This window comes from Rhineura floridana, chromosome 2, assembly GCF_030035675.1.
Source record: "Rhineura floridana isolate rRhiFlo1 chromosome 2, rRhiFlo1.hap2, whole genome shotgun sequence".
NCBI lineage: Eukaryota > Metazoa > Chordata > Lepidosauria > Squamata > Rhineuridae > Rhineura > Rhineura floridana.
This window is the reverse complement of record NC_084481.1, coordinates 173,279,364-173,299,337: the sequence shown is the minus strand read 5'-3', so window position 1 is coordinate 173,299,337 and position 19,974 is coordinate 173,279,364. Positions and strand designations below refer to the sequence as shown.

Sequence of the window (19,974 nt, the reverse complement as noted above, 5' to 3'; positions counted from 1 at the left end):
GGGAGAAAAACGTCACTCTGTCTACTTTCTCCATACTGTGCATAAGTTTACACACTTCTGTCATGTTGTCTTTCAACAAGGTACATCACCAAAGACCTCCTGAGTAAGCTTAACAATCATGGAATAAGAGAGGTCCTCTTGTGGATCAGGAACTGGTTAAGCAGCATAGGGGAGTCGCTCTATTCCCTTGATCTTCTTGGTTGCCCTTTTTTGGACCTCTTGCAATCCTACAATATCCTTCTTGAGGTGAGGTGACTAGAACTGTACACTGTATTCCAAATGCAGTTGCACCATAGATTTGTATAACACCATTATCATACCAGCAGTTCTATTTTCAATACTTTTCCTAATGATCCCTAGCATGGAACTTGCATTTTTTCACAGCTGCCGCGCACTGGGTCGACATCTTCATTGAGTTATGTACTACAATCCCAAAGTTTCATTCCTAGTCAGTCACTACCAGTTCAGACCCCATGAGCATATATGTGAAATTAAGATTTTTTGCCCCAACATCCATCACTTTGCACTTGATTACATTGGATTTGCCATTTTACCACTCATTCACTCAGTTTAGAGAGATCCTTTTGGAGCTCCTTGCAATCCGTTTTTGTTTTAACAACCCTGAATAATTTAGTATCATCAGCCACCTCACCTGGCCACCTCACTGCTCACCCCTAACTCTAGATCATAGAACAAGCTAAAAATCACAGGCCCCAATACTGATTCTTGGGGGACTCCACTTTGTGCAGCCCTTCACTGGGAGAACTGTCCATTTATTCCTACTTGCTGCTTCCTGCTACTTAATGGGCTCCTGATACACAACTGGACTTCTCTTATTTCATGACTGCTAAGTTTACTCAGGAATCTTTGGTGAGGTTCTTTTTGAAAAACGTTTTGAAAGTCCAAGTGCACATGGTCATCTGGATCACTTCTATCTACTGTATATGCTCTCAAAGAACTGTAATACTGTAGATTAGTGAGCCAAGATTTACCCTTGCAGAAGCCATGCTGGTTCTGTTTTAGCAAGATTTGTTCTTCTATATGCTTGGTTATTTTATCTTTAACACTATTTTCCACCAGTTTTCCCAGGATGCCCATTAGGTTAGCCTGCTTGTAATTTCCCACATCCCCCCGAATCCCTTTTAAAAAATTGGTGCTTCATTGGCCACTTTCTAGTCCTCAGGTGTGGAGGCTTATCTTAGGGACAAGTTACATATTTTTCTTAGAAAATCAGCAATTTCACATTTGAGTTGTTTGAGAACTCTTAGGTGGATGCCATTTGGACCTGCCTATTTGTCAGTTATTGTTTTGTCAATAAGGCCTAGAATTTCCATCTCTCATCAGCACTACTTGCCTCAGTTCCTCAGACCCCCTTGCTGCAAAAGTCAGTTCAGGCACAGGGATCTGCACTGTATCTACCACTGTGAAGACATCAGTAGCGTAGTGGCAAATTCAGAAGTGCAGGGTCCTTTCATGTTAGTCACAGCCATTCCCCTCCCCCCCCTTTTGCTCCTAAGATTAACAGTTGAGATCATTGTTAATGCCTTCTCCCACAACAGGCTCCAATCAGCAGGAAAGGACAAGGAAACATGTTAGAAGTCTCTTCTCAGTGGCTAACACACTCCCCTTTGTAATAAATGATGTTTTTAAATGCTGTAATATATTTCTGTAAAATTGTAGTATCCGTGCTTTGGTATATTTTTCTTTTGACTTTGGATTATCCGTTCTTGATTTGGTGGTGATACAGGGAATGGTTGACGTAGTGGCAGAAAACTATCATAACATATGGGCTAAAAAGAAGAAAATTGAATTGGAAAGTAAAGGTAAGACTTTAATGTTTTGTGGAGAACCCACGATTCAGTAGAGGAATATCTGAAAATAACAAATATAATAAGACTAACCTTAGGCTGCAATCTAACCTCACTTACCTGGGAGTAAGCCCCATTGAATTCAATGGAACTAACTTCTGAGTAGGCATAGTTAGGATTTTAGCCTTAATTTGCCTATTAATATTTTGAAACTATTACAGCAATAAATATTAATACTTCTCTCATCTTACCATAGGTGGAGGCAGCCATCCTCTATTGGTACCATATGACACTTTGACAGCCAAAGAAAAGTCTCGGGACAGGGAGAAAGCACAAGAACTGTTTAAATTTCTTCTAGTGAATGGCATTGCCATATCTAGGCAAGTTGTGTGTCACCATACAAATAACTTGTGCTGCCCAAGTTATTTGTTTTATTTGTTTTTACATAGCTTTGGCACAAATCATGCAAGAGCAGCTTTGATGAAACTAGGGGCATTTTTTAATATTGCATATAAGCACCTCATACTAAAGTGCTCACTTCAAATAACTATCCCAAACCAGAAGATCAACATGCTATTGAAAATTAAATATAGAAATAAATTGCATACTGAAGACAGCTTATTTGTAACCACTGCATATTTTCACCCAGAGTTTCATAAACACTCTGAACTGGCCAGAGGAAGTGATGAACAAAATCGCAACAAACCAATTGCATAAATATTAGCCTAGTCTTGCAGCAGGGTTTTCCCCATCCCTAGGAAAGCTTGCAGTTTCCTAGTAGCAAAATATTGTGGTTTGAGAGCAATATTATGGTAGCAACAAAACATTTTTCAGCAACAAAAAATTACCTTTTTCCTTCAGCATGATAGTTTGGGAACACGTTTCTCCAGTGTTGCTTAGGCTGCAGTCCTCATCATGTCTAATCAGAAATAAGTGGGGTTAGGACTGCAACCTTACTATTAAAAATGTTTATTGTGCAATAAAGTAAACCTGTGGAAACCTAAATGTTGCCAGAAAAATAAACCCAGAAACAATACAAAAACTAAAGACTATTAGTCTTTACAAGAGTCTATTAAGGAGAGTTCCCATTAAATTCCTGTTCTATAGTGGAAAGGTGCTTCCAGACTGTCATTATTTGCTGGTGGGATTCATTCACGTCCTGGCAAATTCAGGCTGTGCAATTGAAGCTGATTTGGAGCTTTTTCTGATTAGGAAAGCGATGGGAACTGCAAAGTGTGAGGTAGCACTTGATGAAATGCTGTTTGACATCCCCACAAACAAATTGGTATGAATGCTCATTAAATAGCAGCAGTATCTAAGTTCAAGGTACTGGTTTTGGTGTACAAAGCCCTATACAGCTTGGGACCAGGATACCTGAAAGATCATCTTACCCCTTACATGCCCAGTCAATCACTGTGCTCTGCCGGTGAGGGCCTCCTGCAGATACCATCTTATCAGGAGGTCCATTTTGCACAACACAGGAAGTAGACTTTTAGTGTTGTGGCACCTACCCTTTGGAATTCCCTCCCCTTAAATATTAGACAGGCACCATCTCTGTTATCTTTTCGGCACCTACTGAAGATCTTCCTCTTTTAACAAGCCTTTTAAGTATAGACTTTATCCCAGTCTGCATCTGTGTTGGAATTGCTTTTTAATACATTTTTAAAGCTTTAAAAAAAAGTTTTTAAAGCTTTTAAAAAAAGTTTTTAAAGCTTTTTTTTAAAAAAAAAATCTTTTAAAGATGTTTTGTTTTAATATGTTTTTAAGGATGTTTTGTTTTAATATTTTTTTAAATGTGTTTTTATGATGTTTTAGAGTGTTTTTAGTGCTTTTGTTTGCCACCCTGGGCTCCTACTGGGAGGAAGGGCAGGATATAAATCTAATAAATAAATAAATAAAAATACAAAAATGAAAATGATCCATTTTTTCCTACTTAGAATGTGCAACTCCCCAAATGGGTAATTTCAAAGATGTTTCAAAAGTAATATATACATTAAATCAAGTAGCTTGGCTTGGAAATAATTTTTTCTTTAATTTATTTACCTTTATTTTGATATTCTATGGGGATGAAGTAATGAAATTTAAATGTGAAGCATGCATGCTATTTTAAATAATTTTTTTTCCCTAGAGGCTTAAATGACATGGAGTTGGATGCCTCATCAATGGAAAAGAGGTTTGCCTATAAATTTCTGAAGAAGGTTCTCAATTACGTTGACTCTGCTCAAGATTTTATTGCACATTTAGGTAAGTTTCTGTAGCATTTTTAATACTACCAATCTGAACAACAGAGTTCTCCCCTAATTCGGTTACCTTTCCTGTTGCTTTCATTTCCTTGTGAAGAAGTATGGCTCTGATCCTTACATGCTGTACAAAGGCATGTACAGGCCTGATTGACCTGCCCATTGAGCCCCTACAGCTTCCTCTGCCTCCCCCCCAAAGGGTCCAACACATCTATTTAAAATATTTCTATCCCACCCTTCTAACCTATAGTAGGGCACTCAGGTTGGTTACAATAAAATTGCACACACATATAACAGAATACACAATAAAAACACAAACATTACAGTAAAATAAAATGTGTAGAATACAATTAAAATACATAAAATGCATTATGCATACTCATACACACACATACAAACATACATACATGTATATATGTGCATACACATATGTGGGAGTGAGAATAAAAGAACTAAAAAGATAAAAATAAAAGATAAGAAACTTAAAACAGTGTCAGGCTGACCCGTCAGTCTAACCAAAGGCTCTCCGGAACAAAATAGTTTTTACAAGTTTCCGGAAGACCATCAGGGAGGGAGCAAAATGGGCTCCTTGGGGCAGGGAATTCCAAAGTCTGGGAGCCACAATTGAAAAGGCTCTCTTCCATGTGCCTATCAATCTAACTTCTTTCATTCCAAGCACACAGAGAAGACCAGTGGCAGATGATCTTAAATCCTGGGTAGGAACATATGGATGTAAGCGGTCACTTAGGTACACTGGTCCAAGGCTGTTTACGGCTTTAAAGGTCAAAACCAGCACTTTGAATTGGGCCCAGAAACAAACTGGGAGCCAGTGAAGTCAATAAATCACAGGGGTAATATGGTCCCTGCACCGTGCTCCAGTTAACATTCTGGCTGCTGCATTTTGAACCAACTGTAGTTTCCAAATCGTTTTCAAAGGCAGCCCCATGTAGAGTGAGCTACAGTAATCAAGCCTCGATGTCACCAGTGCATGTGTCACTATGGCCAAGTCAGCTGCTTCCAGGAACGGATGCAGCTGGTAGACCATTTTAAGACGGTCAAAAGCTATCGCAGCCACCTGATATTCAAGCAGCAGGGCAGGATCCAGGAGGACTCCCAAACTGCAGACCTGCTCCTTCAAGGGGAGTGCAACCCCATCCAGAACAGGTTGCAACCCTATCCCTGGTGCAGTTTTCCCCTTGACCAGCAACACTTCCATCTTGTCTGGATTAAGTTTCAGTTTGTTAGCCCACATCTAGCCCTTCACAGCCTCCAGGCACTGGTTTAGGTTGAGCACTGCCACCCTGCCATCAGATGGAAGGGAGAGATAGAGTTGAGTGTCATCAACATTTCCGGATCACCTCTCCCAGCGGTTTCATATAAATGTTTAAAGAGCATGAGAAACAGAATGGAACCCTGCGGTACTCCCAGGCCAACGGCCAGGGGATCAAGCAGTAGTCTCCCAGCACCACTTTCTGGGTCCTGTCCATCAGGACACTTACCTGGTAAAGAGAAGGGAAAGCCACAGCAAGCATTCTCAGTGCCACTTGCCCTCTGGGGAAATGCATTTGTCCAAAGAAAATGTGGTATAGAGAATGCCAGTCCTACCCACATGGTGTTTTCTTCCTTGAAGAAATGGCAAACTGTCTGTATGTGCAGAGTCCCCAGTCGGAAAACCACATTCCCAGTGGGAAAAGGCCTCAACACTACTTTGCCTCCAAAGATGGGATGCTTCCAGGAGGGACAATGGTACTGAGAACATTTTTTTACTACTGCCTCTGCTGCCTCCTTTCCTGCTTAAGAGGAAAGCAGTGGGTGAAGATGCTGGTCAAGTATCTTCAAGGGATTTGTATGCATACAAGCCTTGTGTCGTTCTGTGTGTTCACTTGCCTTTTAGGATGAACAAAGGGATGCTCATGCACCCCTAATGTCAAATGTAATGAACTCCTGTCAGAGCAGTGTTGGATGTTGGGGAGAAGAGGAGAGCGGTTAGGCATGCTTCTGATTCCCCATCTGAACTAGTATGGTTACCCAAGTGCAATTATTATTTTAGAAATGTTTATACCATCCTTCATCAGTTGATTCCAGAGCGGTTTTGAACATCAAAACAACAAAATACAATAAAAAATTAGCAAAGTGTAAAGCGATATAAAAACAACAGAATATACACCAGTATTTAATATACTTGATACACTTGACAGACCTAAGAAAAGAATAAGGGTTTTGCCTATCTGTAGCCTATGGGCCATATCCACCACCATCCTAAAAAGGTGGCTTTTTAAAAAAAATATTATTGACTGCTTCTGTGAGACCATGCTGTGATGACTTGATGGGGAAATGTTTTTTGTAAACCCCCCCCCCCCGAAAATTTCATAGAATCATAGAATAGTAGAGTTGGAAGGGGCCTATAAGGCCATCAAGTCCAACTCCCTGCTCAATGCAGGAATCCAAATCAAAGCATTCCCGACAGATGGCTGTCCAGCTGCCTCTTGAATGCCTCCAGTGTCGGAGAGCCCACTACCTCTCTAGGTAATTGGTTCCATTGTCGTATGGCTCTAACAGTTAGGAAGTTTTTCCTGATGTCCAGTCGAAATCTGGCTTCCTGCAACTTGAGCCCATTATTCCGTGTCCTGCACTCTGGGATGATTGAGAAGAGATCCCGGCCCTCCTCTGTGTGACAACCTTTCATGTACTTGAAGAGTGCTATCATTCTAAAATTTGTCAGTTTTAAACATTTTTTTACAAAATACTGTATCTTTTTTTTTAAAAAAAACTGACTTTTCTTACATCCCTCGCTATAATACTATGATGCCAAAAGGTTTTTGAAATTGATATTTTTGTGTGGCAACAACTACACTTTGGAACTCCCTACCTATTGAGATCAGGCAGATGCCTTCGCTGTACTCTTTTCTCCACCTGCTTTAAAACATTTTTGTTTAAGCAAGCCTATCCAGACACATAGATGTTGACTTGTTTTAATCCCTTTTTAGTTTAATGTTAATTTTAATTATCTTTTCCATGTTTTAATTACTTTTTTTTACTGTTTCATTGATAATTTTAATATTTCTTAACTGCTTAGAGGTTTTATTACAATCAGCAGTATATACAATTTTATTAATTAAATAAATAAGTGAATAAATAAGATAGGCATCAGGTGAATTTTCTTGAGGAGGGAGTGCCACATATGGGGCACAACTGATGAGAAATCTTCTGCCTGGTCAACACCTGCTTCAGCTTTGATGACAGGGACACTCAGTAGAGAGGATTGACAGTTGATTACAGGTATGGATAGCCTGATATGAGAGTGCATATGCACCTAAGGCTCCAGATCTATAGTCACTCTTTTCCTTCATGCTGTTTTCGTGATCTCAATTGCCCCCTCAGCTGCTGTTTGCCCTGCAGGGAAAAGCATATAATTACAATATGGGTACTTGAATGGTTTCCCACACTGGATAAAAAGAAGCTTCAGGGGACAATTTAAGCTGAGGAAAACAACACAGAGGTAGCAATTAAAATAAATATCCTGTCCCTTAATCATGCTTCCCCAAACTGATTTGCGCCTATTCCAATAATTTTTTTAAAAAGACCAAATCATCTCTTTGGCCTTCAGCTTTCCTCGTATAAAGTTGACAGTGGGCCTACCATACCATACCATAATTGTTTTGTTTAGCAATATGCCATTACCAACATAGATCATTCAAAGCTGAGATACAAATTTAGCTTTTAAATTCCTAGCTGCCAGGGCAAATAATGCAATCTGCAATGAGATATATATTTCTTTGTCCGATAACAAAAAACACACAAACTCACTTGGTGAAACAAACTTTTTCCTATGACTAAATTGTGGACTTTAGCATATATTGCCTCCTCTCGCAAGGATGGAAAGCACAAGAAAGGTGCCCCAAAACAGAGGCAGTGATGTCCTATAAGACAGCATACATTACAGACACAAAGAACATTTCAGCAAAGAGGAAACTAGTTTTCAGGGAGGAAACATTCACATATGGAACTTTCTCACTTCATTTTCAACATCTGCAAGATCATAAGCAGCTTTATCATTTGTCTTGTGTGCTTAAAACTGAGATGATCACTGAAAAGGAGCACAGGGTTGTCCCTCCTGTTCCTATAGGCCACATGGTTGGTGCTCCTAAAATTTTGACTGAAGATCTTTCAAAAGCTTGTGGAAGACATAAAATGATATTCTTGCCCAGTGTTGTTTACTTTTTTTATTGTTTCTCCCCAGAAGCTATTGTCACCAGTGGAAAAACTGAGAAATCCCCACATGACCAAGAAATTAAGTTCTTTGCCAAAGTGAGTGACTTGTAATGTTTAAAAAGCTAATTGAACTCCCATGGAAATGTAACTGTGTAGTATGTGTTAATGTTGAGAGCTCGGCATATAATGGAACATGTGATTCCCATTACAGCAGGTAGGTAACGAGGAATTTTTTGTGGCTGTGTCTAGGCTCTGGAAGCAGGCTCTGGAACTCCCTTCTAGGAGAGGCACATCTCACGTCCTCTTTAATAACTTTCCAGAAGTTAGTCAAAACTAGGACTTTTCACTGGATTCGGCCAAGCCAAATCAGGCCCATTTGAACCATTTGGGGCCTCAGTCCAATAAGGTTCCGACAGCCACAGATGGCTATGTGTCAGATTGGATGACCCAGAGCAGCCCAGCACTGTCAGGGGGTGGGCCACCAAACAGAGAGAAGAGGCAGCTGCAGCTCTTCTTCCTGTCTGAGTGTCATTGCCACCCCACAGGATCACTGTGGATGCTAGTTTGCAAAACACTTTCCTGCAGCAAAGCGCCTTGCAAACAACCACCCCCGGGATCACTCCCTGGGCTCAAGAACTGATGACCTGAGAGAGTGAGCTTGGACAGAATCCCCTTTATTTATGTATGTATGTATGTATGTATGTATGTATGTATGTATGTATGTATGTATGTATGTATGTATTTATTTATTTATTTATTTATTTATTTATTTTATTATACTTGTATTTTATTATACTTGTATACCGCCCCATAGCGGAAGCTCTCTGGGCGGTTTACAGTAACTAAAAACATTAAAACAAATACAATTTAAAACAGATCTTATAAAAACAATTTAAACAACAATTTAAAAATTTAAACTGTATAAAACACATGCTAAAATGCCTGGGAGAAGAGGAAAGTCTTGACCTGGTGCCGAAAATATAATAGTGTTGGCGCCAGGCGCACCTTGTCAACGAGATCATTCCATAATTTGGGGGCCACCACTGAGAAGGCCCTCTCCCTTGTCGCCATCCTCCGAGCTTCCCTTGGAGTAGGCACCCGGAGGAGGGCCTTTGATCTTGAACGTAGTGTAAGGGTGGGTTCGTATCGGGAGAGGTGTTCCATCAGGTATTGTGGTCTCAAGCCGTGTAAGGCTTTATAGGTCAAAACCAGCACCTTGAATCGAGCTCGGAAACATACAGGCAGCCAGTGCAAGCAGGCCAGAATCGGTTTTATATGTTCGGACCGTCTGGTCCCTGTTACCAATCTGGCCGCTGCATTTTGCACAAGCTGCAGTTTCTGAACAGTCTTCTTTTTTTTATCATTAATTTTATTCAAATTTTCAAACACAAAACAAAACAAAAAAGAAACAGATTAAACAATAAAATGAAATGTTGACTTCCGATTTGTCGCAGATCAGTTATAGGTCTATGATATATAACAAACCTGTCTCTTAATATATTACAAAATCACTTTCCTCCAGTAGTTATCTTAATTAATCATCAAATCTCATTAACATCACTTTATTCTTTCCGCAAAAAGTCAAAGAGAGGTTTCCACTCCTTGAGAAATATATCCATCGATTTTTCTCCAAATAAACATGTCAATTAATCCATCTCATCAAGTCTGCTTAGGTCCAGTAATTTCAATAGCCATTTTTCCATTATCAGTGTTAATTCCATCTTCCAACTTCCATCCTTGCACCCATAATATTTTCCATAGGAAGTGGGCCATCACTGTGGGAAATAGTTCCACCTATCGTGCGAAGGCAAGAATGTTTTTGAAGTCAAGACTAGGGACGTCATGCCCCTCCCACTCTCTAGTTCATTCTTGCCTTCGTACGAACAAGATTGGAATTTCACGTAGCATTTAGCTAAGTCTCGTATTTGTTTCTCTTTTTCTCTTCAAAACCTTTTTGCTGTTTTTTGTGTCTAGCCTACTGAGGATCCCCTCAGAGACCGCGGCTGCGGCTCTCTTCCCCCTTTCCTCAGGGCTATTTAATTCCTTTTATTCCCTTGATTGGGGTGCTCTGAGACCGCGGCTGCGGCTCTCTTTATTTTTGCAGTTTCAAGCCCCCTCCCCCCCCGTAGCCAGGGGGCTCCCTCAGTGACCGCGGCTGCGGTTCTTCTTCTTCTTCTTCTTCTTTTTTTTTTTAGATCGCTTTTGATCGCTTGTGAGGGAAGGGGAATCCCTCTCCCTCCCCCCCCCGATCGTTGCCGCGGCTGCGGCTGATCCGATCTCTGCGGGAGCTTGCAGCTGTGGCTCCCGCCGTTACTACCTTACCGCAGATCGCCCTCGCTACGTGGCTTAAATCCCACTGCGAAGGGCTTTACAGACCGCGACGGCGGCTCTCTCTGCGGCGGCTGCCGTGTGTTCCTCTACCTGCTCTTCCAGAGTTTCTTTTCCAACCGCTACTGCGGCTTTCGGCGAGTCCGTGCTGGCCAGCCCTTCCCCCAGTTCGCTTGCGACGGCCGCCATTGCTCCTTCTCCCTCAGCCCCGTTTTGATCGTTTTTTCCCGCCCGTTTTTTTTCCGGGCGCCATTTTTTGAAATTCAAAATTCCCGCCTTTTTTTGTTACCATCTATTTAGCTTCGGATACCTCCCCTGCAGGCTACCTATCTGTATGTTTGTGTATATGTGCTGCTGACAAACTTACACAAGGCTGATTTACACACATTTTTACTGTGGCTGTAATCATAGTGGCTGAATTGTATTATTAAGGCTGGAGCTCCAATCCTAGTGGGCTGGATTGTATTATCAAGGCTGGAGCTTTAATCCTAGTGGCTGGATTACATTATCAAGGCTGGAGTTTTAATCCTAGTGGCTGGATTACATTATCAAGGCTGGAGCTTTAATCCTAGTGGCTGGATTACATTATCAAGGCTGGAGCTTTAATATCAGTGGCTGACTTGTATTAAATCTGATTTACATTACATATCCTGCCCCCTATGGGGCCGTGAACAAGCCAAAAACCCAGCCCACAGCACTAATCTGAGTGTGCCAACTCTAAAACAGCCTATATTATATTAACGTGGATACCTCTGTGCATTCTGCCCCCTCTGTGGCAGTGCATTCGCCATCTGCCAGTGTATCCTACCCCCTCCGTGGTAGTACGCTGTGCCAGTTCGGGTCTTTACATTCTGCCCCCTCCGTGGCAGTGTACTGCACCCAGGTTCATATAAGATGGCAGAACAGCCAGGCATGTCACCATCAACACACATGGTGCCAGATCAGCCAGACATGCCACAATCAGCCAAGCCACAACATACTAACACGTCTAAGACCAGACATGCCAAAGCACTGGCTAAGACAAAACATCTTTCCAGCCATAGTAAACCAAAGCGTCCTCGTTATGTTTCTGTGCCAACAACCACCACAGCACAGACACACATAAGTGATATTTTCCATTCTCCTGCTACTGCCTCTGACGAGGAAGAGTTTGTTGGCTTTCCCCCTCACGGTTCGCCTAACGAACCTACCTCTGGCTTACCGCCTCAGACATCTGTTCCAACAGCCCACCAGGCACATACATCTCACACATCTGGTCTGCAGCTGTCTCCTGATTTCCTCTCCCAACTCCAAGCCATGCTGGCTTATTTCACACAAATGCAGTCACTACCACAGGTTCCTGCCATACCCCCACTCAACATGGACCAACGCGCGTTCCATGCTGCTCATCCTTCCTGCTCGCCAGATCCCTTCGATGTAGCCAGAGGCAGATGTACGGACGAAGCCTCGTATGCGGAGGAGTTAACTTTCACTGACCATGTTGAAGGAGATGACTGGAGCGACTATTCAGATCATGAGGAGGATACATCGTATCGCTTGTTCAATACCTCAGATTACCAACCGCTCGCACGTAGGGTACTTCATACCCTTGGTCTCCAGACTGCGCCCTCAACTTCGTCCGCTCCAACTCTCAAAGGGGCCAAGGTCCTCAAATCCCCTGCACCTACTGAACACTACATCCCGGTGCCGGACCCAATTGCCAAATTAGCTTCCGATGAATGGGCCCACCCGCTCAAAGCTCGACGCTTCAAGAACATGGCTGACAGACTTTACGCCCTAGCCCCAGACTTCGCCACCAAGTTAGAGGTCCCTGGCATAGATGAACCGATCGCTCGCCTCGTTTCACGATCTATCTTGCCCAGGGAAGGGGAATCCCACCTAAAAGATACTACTGAACGTCGAATAGACTTCGCCCTCCGCAAGAACCACGAGGCCACTGCCCTAGCCATGCGTGCCTCCGCCTCAGCCTCCATCTTCTCCAGAGCATCTATGATGTGGCTGGATGACCTTCTAGAGGATGATAACCCTGATCCTGTCGCCTTCAAAAGAGCACTATTGAAATTACGTAAGACAGCAGCTTTTGTGGCCGATGCCACTTTGGATGCCACCCAATTAGGGGCACGAGCCATGACGACTCAAATGGTCACTCGTCGTACCCTCTGGCTTCGCCACTGGCAAGCTGATTCAGCGGCCAGATTGAACCTGTCCAAGGCCCCTTACTCCGGATCTCTACTCTTTGGCGAGGAAGCTCTAAAGGCAGTTCTGGTTGATCCAAAAGACGCCCATAAACCGGTTCTAGCCACAGTCAAGAACATCGACCACAGGCCCTTTAGGCGATTTCCCTCCTTTCGTTCTAACCAGCCTTTTCGAGGAACGCGGCCAGGAGGACGAGGCCGCGATTTCAGACCCTATGATTCCAACGCATTCAGGGGTTCCTGGAACCGACGCTTCCAGGGCAGAGGTCAGTACCAAGGGTGCAGGGGCAACTCATCGTCCTCATATAAAGGAGGTCCTCGCCTACACAAGTAGTATTAACGCCATCCCCATAGGTGGCAGATTACTTAATTTTGGAGATCGATGGCTGCGCCTCACTAAGGTCTCCTGGATCAGGAACCTCTTCACTTATGGCTATACCATAGAGTTCTGGGCAACCCCATCAGACAGATTCCACCCGTCTCCTTGCCCAAGGGCACCAGCCAGGCACAACATCATGCAGACAGCTATACATCACCTCTTGCACATAGCGGCAATAGAGCCAGTCCCCACAACTGAGAGATTGGAAGGGGTGTACTCCCTCCTATTTGCTGTGCCAAAACGAGATTTATCTTGGAGGGCGGTATTGGACCTCAAGTTTGTCAACCGTTTTGTAACATATCGCAGGTTCAAAATGGAATCACTCCACTCCATTACGGAGAGTCTGCATGAAGGAGACTTCCTGGCTTCTATCGACCTTAAGGAACCGTATCTCCATGTACCCATTTGCATAGCCCACAGAAAGTTTCTTCGGTTTGCTTTTGGCCACCAACATTTTCAATATAGAGCGATGCCTTTTGGCCTCTGCTCTGCTCCAAGAGTATTTTCCAAGGTGCAAATCATCCTAGTGGCTTACCTTCGGACCCAAGGGGTTCATATCTACCCATATTTGGATGATCTGCTCATACGGGCCAAATCTGAAGAGCTGGCTCATCATCATTTAATGATCACCCTCAATGTTTTGCAGACCTACGGCTGGCTTGTCAACTTCGACAAAAGCCATCTCCAACCAACCCAACGCCTACTACATCTTGGGGCAATGTTGGACACCCTGCAGGCAATGGTCTTCCTGGCTCCAGATCGCATCACTGCCATCACAAGCATCGCAAGGTCCCTGATGCAACAAACATCCGCAGACGTCATGCTTCTCGCCAGAGCGCTCGGGATGTTTATCTCCACAATCCACATTGTGCCCTGGGCTCGGGCTCACACTCGGCCCCTTCAGTGGACTCTGTTGCCTTTTCAAAAAGACATTGCCAGCTCCAACCATCGCAAAGTTCGTTTGAGCCCCGCTCTGCGCCTCTCCTTCCGCTGGTGGACCAAGGTTCAACACCTCTCCAAGGGCACGTCGTTCAGAGAACCCCGCAGAACCGTCGTGACCACAGACGCCAGCCTCATAGGTTGGGGAGCCCACTGCAACTCCCAGTATGTTCAAGGGGTTTGGCCCAACGCAGAGCAATCTCGAAGCATCAACTGGCTGGAACTAAAGGCTGTCCACTTGGCTCTATGTCATTTTCAGTCTCTGTTCCCTTTGCATCATGTGCTCATTCGAACAGACAACACGTGTGTAAAATCACATTTGAACAGACGGGGGCACCAGGTCTCGTCCTCTGCAGGACTTAGCCTCCCTCATCTTTGTCTGGGCAGAACAACATCTACAATCCCTGAAAGCAGAGCACCAATTGCCAGCTTCCAAGGTACTTTGCTCGATACCTGGACTCAACAGCAGAAGCAGTGGATGCTCTGACAACACCGTGGCCAGACGGTCTATTGTACGCCTTTCCTCCCATACCATTGTTAGCCAAAACCTTGAGGAAGGCGCGAACCGAAAGGGCACAGCTGGTTCTGATAGCACCATTTTGGCCACGCCGACCGTGGTTCTCAGATCTACTGGCAATGTCAATGATGGATCCTTGGACACTTCCAGTAACGCCAGACCTCCTATCCCAGGGCCCAGTACTGCACCAGGACCCTACTTGGCTCAATCTAACAGCGTGGCGTTTGAACGGAGACACTTGAGGTCAGCTGGACTGTCTGACGCTGTGATTGATATTATTTTGGCCTCGAGAAGACCATCTACCACTCGCATTTATCAACATACCTGGGTGGCTTTCTCCAAGTGGTGTCAGTCCCACCACCACGATCCATCCCAGGCCAATGTGCACCAGGTGCTCCAATTTCTCCATACTGGCTTTATGATGGGACTTCGACCCAACACTCTACGTCGACAGGCGTCTACTCTGTCATCCATTCTCTCAGTGTCCTCTCCTGGAGATCATATCTCCTCACATCCGTTCATCAAACTTTTTTTGAGGGGAGTCGCCCTACGCTCTCCGGCTGTTGTCCATCGGTTCCCCTCATGGAGTTTGCCGAAAGTTCTGCAGGCTTTGCAACGCCCTCCGTTTGAACCCATCAGGACTGTGCCCCTACGTATACTGTCCTTCAAGGTCCTGTTTCTGATCGCAATCACATCTGCCAGACGCGTTTCGGAGTTGGGCGCATTGTCTTCTGCTAGACACCTCTGCGTCTTCCATAAGGACTCTGTTGTGCTGAAGACTGACCCTTCCTTTCGTCCCAAGGTCGATTCAGTTTTTCATTGCAACCAGGACATTGTTTTGCCTTCCTTTTGCCCGAATCCTACCCATCCTCTCGAGAAGGCTTGGCATTCGTTGGATGTCCGGAGGGCTCTCAAGACCTACCTGTCTAGGACCCAAGAGATTCGACGAACGGTGTCTCTGTTTGTATCCTTTCATCCAGGGTCTATGGGGCATAAAGTATCCAATCCTACCTTATCCCGTTGGTTAAGGGCATGCATTACCTTAGCATATGAGTCCCTGAAGCTGCCAGTTCCTGCTAGTATAACAGCTCATTCTACTAGGTCAGCTGCCACTTCGGCTGCTTTTGCTACTAATGCTCCTGTTGCCGATATTTGTAGGGCCGCAGTCTGGTCTTCCCCACACTCGTTTATAAGACATTATAAAATTGATCGTTATGCCTCTGCTGATGCTTCTTTTGGCAGACGAGTGTTGTAACAGGTTCTTAATGAGGATTAACATGTGGGTGGTCCCTCCCTATATGGGTTGCTTTGGTACATCCCACAGTGATGGCCCACTTCCTATGGAAAATGTACCATTGGTCTCACCTGAAAGGTGATTTTCATAGGAAGGGGCCATCACGACCGTCCCAGTTGGAGGATGACTAGCGATTTTATCAATGGGTTACATGTTATTGTTTCCATATTATATTTAAATGTAAGAGTGAAGTCAAGACTTTTAGTTCTGTTATGTTATGAAGTTATGTTAGAGTCATGTTGTTATGCATGTGACTATTATGTTATTTTCCTGGCAGGCCTGTTGGCCTTGTTCTTGTATTTTTAGATATCTCTTTTAGACTCGCTACGAGTGAACTGGAGAGTGGGAGGGGCATGACGTCCCTAGTCTTGACTTCAAAAACATTCTTGCCTTCGCACGATAGGTGGAACTATTTCCCACAGTGATGGCCCCTTCCTATGAAAATCACCTTTCAGGTGAGACCAATGGTACAATCTTGCTGTCATAGTCATAGTCATATAGTAAGAGTCTGATGGGAATTTCCTTCATCACAAATATTTCCTTGCCATCAATTCTGAATGTGTTACTGAAATATTGTTGTAAAGTCATATCTCTGTTCCTCTTTTTTACGAAATGCACTAGCACATCTCTTGAGAGTTTTTCCATTGTCACATATCTGGAATTAATTCTATAAATTTTCTCTTTTTCAAGTTCCATCAAATCATTCCAGTCCAGAAATTCCATCGAAGCATTGATAACTTTATCTCTGATATCTTCATCAATTTCTCCAGGGACAACACCGAATTCCAAACAGTAATCTTTATCTCCAGGATCCACAAACTCCAAATATTTTTCCAGTTCCACACTTGATATATCTGTTCCAATCTCCAGGACTTGCATCCTCCCTTTAATTTTTGCCATAAAGTCCAAATCTTTTTCCAATTCCACATTTAATATATCTGATCCAATCTCCAGAATTTGCTCCTTCCCTTTAATTTCTTTTTCATCTTCTATTGCTTGTCCATCTGCTCCTTTTCTCATATAATCCTTTATTTCTTTCAACTCCTGTTTCACTTTACCAAATTCAGTTGCCATCGCTTGTCTACTCTGTCCCAGTTCTTGTTTCGTTATCTTAATCTCATCCATTATCTTCTGAAACATATCCAGAGGGGAAAACCCTTCCAGGGATACATCCAGGGTCTCTGCCACTTCTTTGATTGTCATTCTTAAAGCCGAAGAAAAAACCCTTCAAATTTCCAATATAGCCACAATTCCCAAGCAAAGAGTAATTTGCTTCTTTTTCCAGCAATAAGGGGGTTAATATTCCAGGCCTGTTGACATCATCTGGCCAGCACAGTTCTTATCTCCCGCACGTCCAAGAATGCAAAACAAATTTGATTCACGGCGCCGAACAATTAGTAACATACACGAACAGCAGATTCGTCTAAAGAAAGTAGTCCAAGAAAAAGTAGTCCCAGACATATATCAATCAAATAATCATCTAAATCAGATTTTCTCTTCGGGTAAGTTGCCCCTCATCCGTTTTAATCGTTATAGTTTCCAAATTCAGGCCAGCTTTTTGCCATAAAAAATAAGATAAGCTTTTTAAATTTTCTTTCCTCCTCCTTAATTCCTTGTATAAAAGAGAGAAGTGTAACTCACCCAGGTATCTTGATTTCTGATTCTTAAACAAATCTCTTTTACTGTAGTAATTTAAGCCAAATGATAAGATTAGACAGAAGGAAGCTCGCCCGTTGTGGATCGTTTAAAAGAAAAAACGTCTCACTTTTTTCAGCCCAGCTTGCTGGAAGTCCTAACTCCGTCCTCGGCTGCTAGGTATGCCTTCTTTTCCCAGGGAATTCCTGATCGATTCCAGCCACCGACAGCCTAACGAAGTTTCTGTGGATAATCTTCGGTTCACCCTTGCCTAGGAGAACATTTATACCAGTCAAAGTTCCCTTTTGACTGATTTTAAACTGAAAAAAGCTTCCTCTGAGACAGAGCTCATCTCAGAGGCAGCCACAGGCGGAGCAATCCTTCCGGGAAGTCGCAGTTTCCGAACAGTCTTCAAAGGCACCCCCACGTAGAGTGCATTGCAGTAATCTAATTTGGAGGTCACCAGAGCATGGACAACTGAAGCCAGGTTATCCCTGTCCAGATAGGGACGTAGTTGGGCCACCAACTGAAGTTGGTAGAAGGCACTCCGTGCCACTGAGGCTACCTGAGCCTCAAGTGACAGAGATGATTCTAGGAGAACCCCCAAACTACGAACCTGCTCCTTCAGGGGGAGTGCAACCCCATCCAGGACAGGTTGGACATCCACCATCTGGTCAGAAGAACCACCCACTAGCAGCATCTCAGTCTTGTCTGGATTGAGCCTCAGTACTCCCTACTGTATGTTTAACTGGGGATTTTTAACCCTAATTAAACATTTGCCTCACCTCCCAAACTTATTTGGGAGTGGCTCCAAGCTGGGGTGAATGGTTCCCAGGTTGATTTAGGGTGGGTCCGCCTGATGCCTCCCCCTCCAGATTGCATCCACAGGGCGAATGGGGGAGTCTGTGTACAGCCCTAGTCAAAAACCTTTTTAAAGAAAGTTTTTTGTTGTTGTTGCTGCACATTGCTGTTTTAATCTGCTGAACTACTGCTGTGGAATTAGCTGTGATGTGTTTTAATAGTTTTTGTTTAGTTGTAGTTTTTAAAAGGTTTTAGTGTTTTTATAACTTAAATTGTTAAATTATGCTTTGATTTTTTATTTTTAAGGAAAGGCAGGGTTTAAATGAAAACAAATAGGCAGCGAAAATTGAATAGTACTTTGAGCTAATATTTCTTATAATACATTATATTTTCTTTATTAATTTTCAAAGAAAAACAATACAAACAAAACAACTTGTTCTCACGCTAAGACACAGTAATACATGATTGATTTTTGCTTTTCTCCATGAGCTGTACAAGATAAAAGGGCTATCTTCAACCTCATATCAGAAGATCTTTCCAGAAAGGGCTTTGCAGCCCTGGAGGCTGAAGTGTGGACACATCCTTGCTTATATAGTCAAAGAAAGGAAACTATGTTTCAATAAAGCTTCAGTTTCTGCAATCCTTCTGAGGAGTCTGCAGTGTGCCAACATAAAATGATCTTCCAAACACAGTTTTCCACTCTCTAGCTGTAGGACTTTTGGGACTTCCAATGCTGTGCTATTGTCATCCTTGCTGCTACTAAAGAAAGTTCACCACTTCCGTGCCCTTGTGCCAAATTCAGTCTTGCATACTCTCAATCAATGATAATAGCACCAGCATCAGGTTTGAAGTGATAATTGTGGAGACAATATCTGAAATAACCCCAAACACCTATACCCAGAAGGGCTAGATCTGGGGATAGTCCACCACATATGCATACATATGCCGATCCTCCCACAATCCCTTCAGCAGAGAGGAGACAGTTGTTGAATTATGCAGTGTAGCCTTCAGGGGCACAACTTAAAGGCAGACATCTTCCACTTTGACCAACATAGTTTTAAGTGGTAGTTTCTTCTATATGCCCTCCTACCAGCTGTTCTGCGTTATGCAGTTGATATCCTTCTCCAGCATTCAAACCCAGTACCTTCCCCCAAGCTACATCCACCGACACCTTGTGTAGAACTAAAATCACCTCCTTCAGATATACTGAGTACACACATATACTCAAAACCTGTTAGAGAGCAGGAGAAATCTCTTCATGCATTAGTCTACTTGCAGATGGCTTAATCTGCAATTTCTGAAACCAGCCCAGCCCCCCCCACCAATAACTCATCCAGCTTCTCATCTGTTATTGGATGACCTTTATCATACAAATCACAGACTCTATAAAACCCTTTAACTACCCAGTCCAGATATTGACCATACTTGTCACCCTGGCAAAATTCAGGGTGGTCTAGGATTTGTGTTACAGGTGACAGGAGTGTTTTGTCCAGTGTTTCCACATATGCAGTGTGACATTTGTAAAGGGATTACTGCTGTTGGGGCATGATGTTTGTTTAAAAGGCAAGAACAGTATACCTCAAAGCGTAAGGACCTGCAATGATCACTTAATCTCATTCCATAGGG

General features: G+C 43.3%; 1 protein-coding gene across 1 annotated transcript in view; it reads left to right on the top strand.

The window, feature by feature from the left end:
• RYR3 (ryanodine receptor 3) overlaps nt 1–19,974 on the top strand; it is a 481,871-nt gene that overhangs the window by 256,751 nt on the left and 205,146 nt on the right. Inside the window, exons 57-60 of the mRNA XM_061612803.1 lie at nt 1,748–1,823; nt 2,065–2,188; nt 3,937–4,052; nt 8,289–8,356. Of these exons, the coding sequence (XP_061468787.1) occupies nt 1,748–1,823; nt 2,065–2,188; nt 3,937–4,052; nt 8,289–8,356 (384 nt within the window). The remainder of the gene's footprint in view (nt 1–1,747; nt 1,824–2,064; nt 2,189–3,936; nt 4,053–8,288; nt 8,357–19,974) is intronic.